We start from the raw sequence: 10,376 nt of genomic DNA, 5'->3' as shown, positions 1-10,376 counted from the left end.
CATTTGAAATATGCCTAGTCTGAATTGAGATGCATTACAAGTGTGAAATCTACAACCAATTTAGAAAAATGGGTATTTTTTTAAAAAGAAAGTAAAATATCTTATTAATAATACTTTTATATTCCATGTTGAAATGATAACATTTTGGATATAGTGAGTTAAATAAGATATATTACAAATATCAGTTTCTTCTGTTTCTTTTTACTTTTAAAAAATGTAGTTGATAGAAAATTTTAAATTACATTTGTGTGTCACCAGTATATTTCTATTGGATGACTCCCTAGAGGTTGAAACCAGGCTCTGCATTAACAATTTCAAACAAGGCCCAGTGGTAAGTGAGTATATTTTTGATGGCTGTAAAGCTGGGTGATTATAACTTCATGAACAGACTACAAATACATTTATTTCTTAGCTTTGGAATAAAGGAAAGTGTTCTCAGCTGGGTCTCTATAGACCCTAGATTTGCTTAAAAGCATTAAGTGGATAGAAACTGAGTGCTCTAAGGAGTTGTCAGATTTATTTACTAAAACAGAATTTTGATACAGAACTTTTTGCTTTAGTGCCTGGAATAATTTAGAAGGCAGCTGGAAAGAATCTCCAAATTCATGGAAATGGAATGTTACTTTCATAAATTGAAAAAAAATCTGGCTCAGATTTTTGTTTATGATATGCCTCCACATCTCTTTTGCTTCTGCCAGATTATTTTCTTTGTGCCAAGTGCAAGAAGTTTCCAGTGAAGGGAGGCATATTTTTGAAAAGCTGGGGCTTGTTCTGCTTGATACATTAACTTACAAAAAGCAGGAGGGAAATCTCCCTCTGATACAGTGTTAAAAACATCTCTCATGAAACTTAAGCAGAGTGCTTTTATGTGTTTAAGAGGTCTGTGGGGCAACCTCTCTGTGCCCGCCCTTCATCCTGCTCCGGGGTTTGGGTGGCAATCTTGAAAAGAGAAAAGTGTATGTAGGAAGTGATATTGATCCCACGAGCAACTCTTTAGCTCATACACAGAGCAGCACGGAGTTGTATCCACAACCCCAAAAGTTCATACCTTACTTTCTCCTACAGTGTCCATCCAACAGCCGAACCCTTGCCCTCACCATATATTAAAAGGATTCCCCACAGATTACTCCCAGGTGTGCACCATAAGATAGGCTGTGTTTTCCCATAAAACTGTGTTACAACTAAATTACAGGTATGCTGAATAATATCACAAAAAGCAAACATAGCCTACAGGAATTTAAAATAAAAAATATACTACGAAATTTTAAAAGATGCTCACAAATGTACTTGACAAGGGGACCAAAGTACTAAAACACACGTGTCCAGCAAACACAAACACAATTCTACCACCCCACTAAACCGTTAGCATCCTAAGTACTGAATATGTAAAAAATAATTTTTCCTGCCTTAAAAGTTACAAGGGTTTTTGGGAGATGACTTGAATATCCCACTTCTCTTATAAAGTTTTCCAAGGAAGTTGGAATGACAGCTTCTTTTCCCTCTTGATAAATATTCTCTAATTCTGACTATACTGCTCACATGTAACTATATTGTTTACTCTGCTTTGTAAACAACAGACTTAGCAGTACATAATTTATAGTTGGGAATTCAAAAAATCATGAACATCCCACCAAATACTGATCCCATTTCTACTTGCAGTTTTCCAGTGACAGGGAACTCACTTCCTAGACTTCCTAGGAGTTCGGAATCTAGAAGCGGGGGCAAGGATGCTAAGGATAAGGGGTATGGAGGAGAACAAAGAAAGGCAAAGAATGGCAGTCCATTCCATTTTTTGATCTCTCTCCTTTTACTGAGCTTTAGGTTATTTTCCTATATTTCCTCACGTACTCTCTCCAGAAAGCCAAAGAACAAGGCCAATCCTTCTTCTTTATGACAGCCTTCTCTACAGAGAAGTGCTAATGTACCAGGTTCTCTAGAGAGCAAGAATCTGAGAAAGTTGAAGGAATTGTCCATACTGTTTGCACTGAGGTGTTGAAGCACTTTAGGAATTATTTAATCTTTCACAAAGCTAAAGATCTCTATCAGACTATATTTAAGTACAGACATAAATATACTTTATGGGGGAAAAACCCATCTTATTTATGTAGAGGAGATCTCTCTATGACCAAGTAATGCTATTTTGTTTCAAGGTCAGTAGCACACGGGGCCACAATAAACTCAAGTAAGTAATCATCCTTACATGTGAAAACAGTTTCTTGTTAAAGGCCACCCTTTTTGTTGCCCGTTCACACATGATCTGCAAAGCACGTTCTGCCAGACCTACTATTCTCATACAGTGGTGGATTCTACCAGGTCCAAGGCGGCCTTGGGCGATTTCAAATCCCCTGCCTACACCTATAAGAAAGAAAGAAGAACATGAAAGTGACCACAGCCATTTACTTTGTTATTTAAATAAATGCTGAGAAAATGATGAACTGCCCTCAATGAAAATGGCATTCTGGTAGGAAAAAAGTCAGTTCTGTAATAATGTTCATTATTTGTAGAACTTTTTTTTTGTGGGGAGAGGGGGACTAGAAAATCTTTTGTTTTTAATTTAAATCCAAATTAGTTAACATATAGTGTAGTATTGGTTTCAGTAGAATTTAGTAGCTCGTCACTTACATATAACAGCCAGTGCTCATCCCAACAAGTGCCCTCCTTAACGCCCATCACCCATTTGGCCCATACTCCCACCCTTCTCCCTGCCAACAACTGTCAGTTTGTTTTCTGTATTTAAGAGTCTCTTATGGCTTGCCTCCCTGTTTTGTTTTTTTTAATTTTTCCTTCCTTTCCCCTATGTTCATTTGTTGTGTTTCTTAAATTCCACCTATGAGTGAAATCATATGATATTTGTCTTTCTTTGCCTTACTTCATTAGCATAATATACTCTAGTTCCATCCATGTTGTTGCAAATGTTGAGATTTCATTCTTTTTGATTGCTGAGTAATAATCCACTGTATATAGGTACAACATCTTCTTTACCCATTCATCAGTCGATGGACATTTGGGTTCTTTTCATAATTTGGCTATTATTGATAGTGCTGCTATAAACATTGGGGTGCATGTGCCCCTCTGATCTCTATGTTTTTTAAACCACAACCATTAAACATTTTAATCCAATTTAAGAATGTCTCCTGAGGGGCGCCTGGGTGGCGCAGTCGGTTAAACGTCCGACTTCAGCCAGGTCACGATCTCGCGGTCCGTGAGTTCGAGCCCCGCGTCGGGCTATGGGCTGATGGCTCAGAGCCTGGAGCCTGTTTCCGATTCTGTGTCTCCCTCTCTCTCTGCCCCTCCCCCGTTCATGCTCTCTCTCTGTCCCAAAAATAAATAAACGTTGAAAAAAAAAAAAGAATGTCTCCTGAGTACCAACTATGCATATGCTGTTTTATAAATGCTGTAATGGTTACAAAGGTAAATAAGACACAGTCCCTTCACTAGGAGTTCGGAATCTAGAAGCGGGGGCAAGGATGCTAAGGATAAGGGATATGGAGGAGAACAAAGAAAGGCAAAGGAAAGAGAGCTTGTATCCTCAGGCTTCGGCAGGCAGCAGGGGTTTATTGAGTGGATGGGGTGAAGAACACAAAAACCTTTCTGAAAGAGGTACCACTTGAGATGTTCTCTGAAGGTTGGGTAGGATTCCAATAAGCAAGAGGGTCAAGTCATTCCAGGTATTCAGTATGCAAAGTTATTTATGATTCTAATGTGTTTGTATGTAAGACTTAAATTCAGAAAGTACTGTGAGGTTTTCTTTTTTTTTTTTTAATTTTTTTTCCAACGTTTATTTATTTTTGGGACAGAGAGAGACAGAGCATGAATGGGGGAGGGGCAGAGAGAGAGGGAGACACAGAATCGGAAACAGGTTCTAGGCTCCGAGCCATCAGCCCAGAGCCTGACGCGGGGTTCGAACTCACGGACCGCGAGATCGTGACCTGGCTGAAGTCGGACGCTTAACCGCCTGCGCCACCCAGGCACCCCGGTTTTCTTAAAATAAGTAGAGGCCTGAAGATCATATTTTAGGAAACAGTGTGTCGCTCTGAATTGTGTATTTTTTGTATTTAGCTAGGTTTTCAATTAATGTGATATATAAAACCATATCAAACACTTAAATAAAACATTATTCCATGTAAGAAAATCCACCAAATGGAAAAATGTTCTCTTACAAATGGGGTAAGAGGGAAAGGTATCTAAGAGGGAAAAATACCTAAATTAAGGTAGACTTCATATCTTTTCCAGATTTAGACCTGAAAATATTTTAGTACACAGTACTGGAGAATCATTTTTCCAAAGTTATCTCACCTAATATTATATTGGTGGCAGGAACTCGTACTTGATTAAAATGGATCTCAAAATGTCCTCCATGTAAATAATCTATAAAATAGAAAATATAATTTTGAAGATCAAAATGGGTTGACCAAAAAATACTCGTATGTAATTAATAATTACTCAAAAGAAGTCCAAGTTAAAAGCTTCATATGTCACAGATATTCCTAGGTAGATCTTGAACTCTGAACCCCTAGCACCCTAGAACCCAGAAAACTCAACTGTTCCACTTCAAAGAGATTTTAGAAATCATTTGATCCAGAGGTTTTCAAACTCATTCTCTGAAGTTGTAGAGTTACTAGAAGGGAAGGCATTTTCATACATCCAATCAGATCATTATTGTTTGATTATTGCTTCTTTTCTGAGACTTTTTTTATGTATGGCCTTCCACAGAAAATTATGCTTGGAAAAAAAAAAAAAAGCTTCCAATAGTTCAAAAGTCGAAAGTGAGTAATGTGATTCAGGTTTCTTATTTTATCATTGTGTAAACCAATGCCCGAACATGCAAAGCGCCTGCTCAAAGGGACAGAACAGGCTCAGCACAGATTGGGCCTTGAGGTATGTGTTCTCCCAGTCCAGGCTTGTTCACTATGTGTTTGCCTCTGGGAAATGCTGGCATTTGACAGAGAATGGGAACACATTCACACTCTTGTTTACGTCACACCGCCCACCCTTCCTTACTGCCTCCCCAACCCCTGGTTCTGGAGATAATCTCAGGCTAACTCCACACCCTTTTCCTGTCAGAATAGACATTAATAATCAACCTTCTCCACAATTGTTTCTTTTGGCCTTGGGCATGGAGAGTTGGAGAGGTGCTGGTGAATTTGTCTCACTGCAAATTCAAACACAGGCTCTGAAGTGGAGGTTATTTCCAGGCAACCTAAATTATAAATCCATTTTGGGGGGTCTTCAGGCTATTGCTCTGCAACCCAACAAATTCCCATTCACAATTTGCTCCAGTGAACTTGTTGATCACCTTCTTGCAAACGACACTTCATCTGTGGGTGCATCCTATGGAAGGTGATGCCAAATGTTCTCTAAAACTCTAAGTCTTTCATCTGCTACTTGAACATTTTTATTAGCCATATTCAACAATAAAGAGAAAGCCAGGGTCACCACAGAGCCTGAGGTTCAATAAACTTTTCCATAGCATTTATTACCTGCTAACTTGCTATAATTTATTTATTTACATGTTTGTAGTTATCACCTGTCTCTTTCCCCTATCATGTAAGCTCTATGAGGTCAGAGATCCTAACCTATTGTGCTAATGTATTCTAAGCACCTAGAACAGTGGTCAGCCCTCAATAAATACTTGCTGAGTGAATTACCTGAGCAGCAAGGCAACAACGAACATGAGCTTGAGCTGGGTGGCCAGAAACAAAAGTATCCTTGCTTCTTAGAAATTCCACCCAAGCACAGAAGAATGGAAAAGTTTTGCATTCAAATCAATCAAAACTCACTGCTTATTTTTCAAAGTACATTTTAGGGGTGCCTGGGTGGCTCAGTCGGTTAAGTATCTGACTTTGGCTCTGGTCATGATCTCGCGGTTTGTGAGTTCAAGCCCCGCGTCGGGCTCCGTGCTGACAGCTCAGAGCCTGGAGCCTGCTTCTGATTCTGTGTCTCCTCCTCTCTCTGCCCCTCCCATGCTCATGCTCTGTCTCTCTTTGTCTCTCAGAAATAAATGCCAAAAAAAATTAAAAAAAAAAAAAAGTAGATTAAAAAAAATGTTTGTTTATTTTGTGAGGGTGAGGGGAGACAGGGAATCCCAAGCAGGCTCCACGCTGCCAGCACAGAGCCCAATGCAGGACTTGAACCCACGAACCGTGAGATCATGACCTGAGATGAAAACAGGAGTCAGACGGTTAACTGACTGAGCCACCCAGGTGCTCCAGAACTCATTGCTTATTAATAGCCCTTGCAGTTCGATTGGTTAAGAAAGCTAAACTTGAAGATAAAAGTGAATTTCATTGTGGATTATATAGATTTAATTTTTCTAAGTCTATTTCGTTAATCCATTTTGCTGGATGACAAAGGGATGAATAGCAGCCAGAGTTACTGTTCCTTGAATACAATCTACCCTTTCTCAAAAGTAAACAAAGCGAGGTCCAGTGCTGTATCAGCTTTATTTGCTCTATTCTGAGTTCCACTGACATTTATGTATGTATGTATATATATACATATATATATGTGTGTGTGTATATACACATACACACACGCACACACACACACACACACATATTCCCCCCCCCCCACCACCACTGGCATTTATATTAAGATAGTTGTCAGCACCAAAGGATTTCTAAGAACACATTTCCTATATTATAATGCTGTTACCTTCAGTGTTACTGCATATTCCCGTCTTCCTGCTAGCTAATGCATGCTTATCTTGGTTGAGTACTTACCCATATAGCCAAAAATTGACAAAGGCCTTATTATTTCTACTCCAGGTGTGTTGATAGGAACAAGAACCATGGTGTGTTGTTTGTATCTGGTTAAAGAAAAGCAGATGTTAGGAAAAGTTTGCTATGTGGAAAAATAAAACAGATGCTAGGTGGAGTTGCAATTGTCATTTTTTTTGTTGTTGTTACCACGTAATCATGTAAGCAATGATGTCTGGAATGGGAATTGTGTAAAAGGCATACATCAGGCACAGTTGGATGCAGGCTGTATTTGGGAACAATAACAGTGATAAGTTGAAAATAAGTTAAAGTTATTTGATTGAGGCTTCTCATTGCTCAGAATGGAAACTAGGAACTGATATACAGTATCAAATGTTGCAAGACTATCGCCTTTGATCTAAATATATAATCACTTAATTACTTACAGACAGTTCTTAAAATTTCTATATGTCTCATAATCTGACCCAAACAGCTTTGAGGATTCAGCAACACTTTTTAATACAAGAAATTCCACATTGAAGAATGCATAGAAACACTCCCTAAAATGTTCCTAGATGTAATCTTACAGCAAAACAATTGTGAAACACAAATGTAACATTAATCTCATAATATGCTTTATATTATTATGATTTGTAATTCTAAATGGTGCATTTTAAGTAAATTATGTGGGTAGAAAGAGTAGTTCTTATTCCCAAATAAATTTTTCAATCACAATTATTTTATTACCTGGCTGCAGAGGTATTTTTAGTTCTTCCCAAAACAATTGCAATTGTGCACTTTGGATTCCCAGCTCCTAAAATCAGGGAGAAAATAAGCAGAATACATCATAAAAAGAAATTTTTAGTCTGACATTTCACCCTAGAAGTTCTAATCCTTCCAAGTTTATCTTGCAAAAAAATAGGAAGAAAATCCTTGATTCATTAAAAAATGCTTATGTATAAAACTGTACATCACCCAAGAAAAATGATCAGGCAAAGCCAAGAATGGACTTCATTAATGAGACCTGCTGCACAAAAATAATCAGAAGTCAAAGCCCCGAAACGGCTGCAACCCTCAAGGACGGCTGCCCCATTCATACTATCGCGGCCTGTTAGAAAGGTTGTGAAATTCTTCTAGTGTATCTCGTCCTGTTTAGATCTCATATTTTCTGACATATGGACAAGAAAAAATTTTTTCAGTTTATTTATTTGGAGAGAGAGTGACAAAAAGTGAGGGTCAAAGAGAGGGAGGGAGAGCGAGAATCCCAAGCAGGCTCTGCCCTATTAGCCCCATGTAGGGCTCAGATTCATGAACTGTGAGATCATGACCTGAGCTAAAATCAAGAGTTGGAGTTACCCAGGCGACCCTGGACAAGAAAGTACTTAAACTCATATGATATTAACTACCCAACCAGTGGCTGAGAAAGATATCATTTCCACAGGCATGAATTTGGGTGAAGGTTCATTGGTCTGAGGATCTCAGTACCTATCCAGACTACGCCATCTGGTCTAGATATTTTTTGAGAGAGAGAGAGAGTGAGAGTGAGTGCACTAGTGTGGGTAAGGGGCAGAGGGAGAGAGCAATTTTTTTTGAGAGAGAGAGGAAGAGAGAGAGAGAGCACACAAACGGGGGAGTGGAGGAACGGTGCAAGAGGGAGAGAAAGAGAATCTTAAGCAGGCTCCATATTTAGCACAGAGCCCAATGCAAGGCTTGATCCCACAACCCTGGGATCATGACCTGAAATCAAGAGTCAGATGCTCAACTGACTGAGCCAGCCAGGTGCCCCAGAGAGACAGAGAGAATCTTGAGCAGGCTCCATGCTCAATCCCACGACCCCGGGATTATGACCTGAGCTGAAATCAAGAGTCAGATGCTTAACCAACTGAGCCATCCAGGTGCCCCTTTATTTTCTTGTAGTTTGTGATCATACTAGGAGATGTATGTGCTGAGATCTGTGTTATTTGAAATATGCATGAATATAGTTTAATTTATAAATTAGGCATAGTAAGAGATAAACAACTACAACTAACAATAAAATAGAACAATTAAAACAACATACTATAACAAAAGTTTGTGAATGTTGTTGATTAGGCAAGAAATAGGGACCAAGGCAAGCAGAGATAAAGAAACAGAAGGATTAAAGTCAAGAGTAAAGTTAGAGAAAAGGGGTTTACTTTAAACCCCAACACTCACATTTGAAATTTTAAAATTCCTTACAGCTGAGTATCTGGCTCTATAGAAGAAACAAATGAAATAGAATGTACAGTTATGGCTCTTGTGTTTTCATTCTATCTGAGGAGATACGAAATAAATAAAAAACCATACAGTGGAAACAATCTAAAATTTGCTAGAGTTCAGAATGGAAACTGAATTGGTAGCTTTTCTAAAACCAACTTGGAGAGATTCAAGATGGCATAAATTTATGTTTGTCCCCCATTGCTCCTGAGATTCCACTGAAATAAAAATATTAAAGTACAATGAAGGGATTACCATAACAGAAAAGGAAGTAGAGAAGGTGAGGGATAGAACTGGGGGTGTTGGTGGTGACCAATAGATGAGAGATTTCAATAAATATCTAGGAAAAAGATAAAGGCAAGTTGACCAATGAAATGGGCAGAGAAGTCAGTCCAGAAAATGATGTATGAAACTGTAAAGGGAGAGGGTTCTGGCCCCAGAGTCAGAAGGTATGACTGAGAAGCAAGGCTACAAAAGGGGAATAAGTTCAAGATTGGCAGATGTACCAGGTAGCACTTCTACAGGCACATATGTAACCTGAAAAACAGAAGTGTGTAGAATGTTACCAAAAAACTGGATAAAGTTATTCTGAGACTTGGAGGCTGTAGCTTGAAAGCTAGCTTCCAATCAGCTGACTCTAAACTGAGTCCCAGCACTGCACCACCAAAAGTTTCCTTATGTAATTCCCACCCAGGAGAGGAACATGGCTGGAAAAAATCTCTGTGTTAAGAAAGGGGAAAAACTCTACCACCTACGCTTCCTTTTCTCTTAAGTATGAACAGAAAACCAAAGATCTGTAGTATGTGAAGAGAGCCTGCCTGCAGCATTAAGGACAATGAATGCCTAAGATAAATAAACTGTAAATTTCACTATAGAGTAACAAAACAAGAGAGAACCTAAACAAAACAAAATGAGCCAAAGCAAACAACAAAAACTCTAGTTGATGTAATCAGACATATTTGAATGTATTGCAGCCATAAAACCAGAAGAGGATGTTATGAAACAGGAACAACCAGAGAACAAAACAAAAACTCTTAGAGATTAACATATGGTGGCTAAAAACCTATAAAGTTTAACAGAAGCACTAAAAATCAAATCAAGTAAATTTCCCATGAGCAAAGGAAAAAGTCAGAGACTGAAAATAGGAGAGCAAAGATCAGAGACACTTAGAGCAAAAATATGGAGTCCTAACATCACAGTAAGAGGCCAAATAAAGAGAAAACAGTCCCTCCCCCCCCAAAAAAGGGAGAAAGATGAAGGGAAGAATTTATCAAAGAAACTTAAAGAAGAAAGTTTTCTAAAACTGAAAAAAAAAAAAAAACCTTCAAATTAAAAGGACCACTGACTGGCAAGAAGAATCTATCTCTAGACACATGCTTGTGATGTTTCAGAACATCAACAATAAAGAGAAAATCCTAAAGGGTTTCAAAAAGAAAAAACAAG

General features: G+C 38.5%; 1 protein-coding gene across 1 annotated transcript in view; it reads right to left on the bottom strand.

Moving 5' to 3' along the window:
* The window catches only part of ACAD11 (acyl-CoA dehydrogenase family member 11), a 94,098-nt gene that overhangs the window by 11,264 nt on the left and 72,458 nt on the right, over window positions 1–10,376 (bottom strand). Inside the window, exons 14-17 of the mRNA XM_045503622.1 lie at window positions 7,446–7,512; window positions 6,723–6,808; window positions 4,297–4,368; window positions 2,201–2,355 (exon numbers count right to left, since the gene is read on the bottom strand). Of these exons, the coding sequence (XP_045359578.1) occupies window positions 2,201–2,355; window positions 4,297–4,368; window positions 6,723–6,808; window positions 7,446–7,512 (380 nt within the window). The remainder of the gene's footprint in view (window positions 1–2,200; window positions 2,356–4,296; window positions 4,369–6,722; window positions 6,809–7,445; window positions 7,513–10,376) is intronic.

This window comes from Leopardus geoffroyi, chromosome C2 (assembly GCF_018350155.1).
Source record: "Leopardus geoffroyi isolate Oge1 chromosome C2, O.geoffroyi_Oge1_pat1.0, whole genome shotgun sequence".
Taxonomy (NCBI): Eukaryota; Metazoa; Chordata; class Mammalia; order Carnivora; family Felidae; genus Leopardus; species Leopardus geoffroyi.
This window is presented reverse-complemented; position numbering and strand designations above follow the sequence as displayed.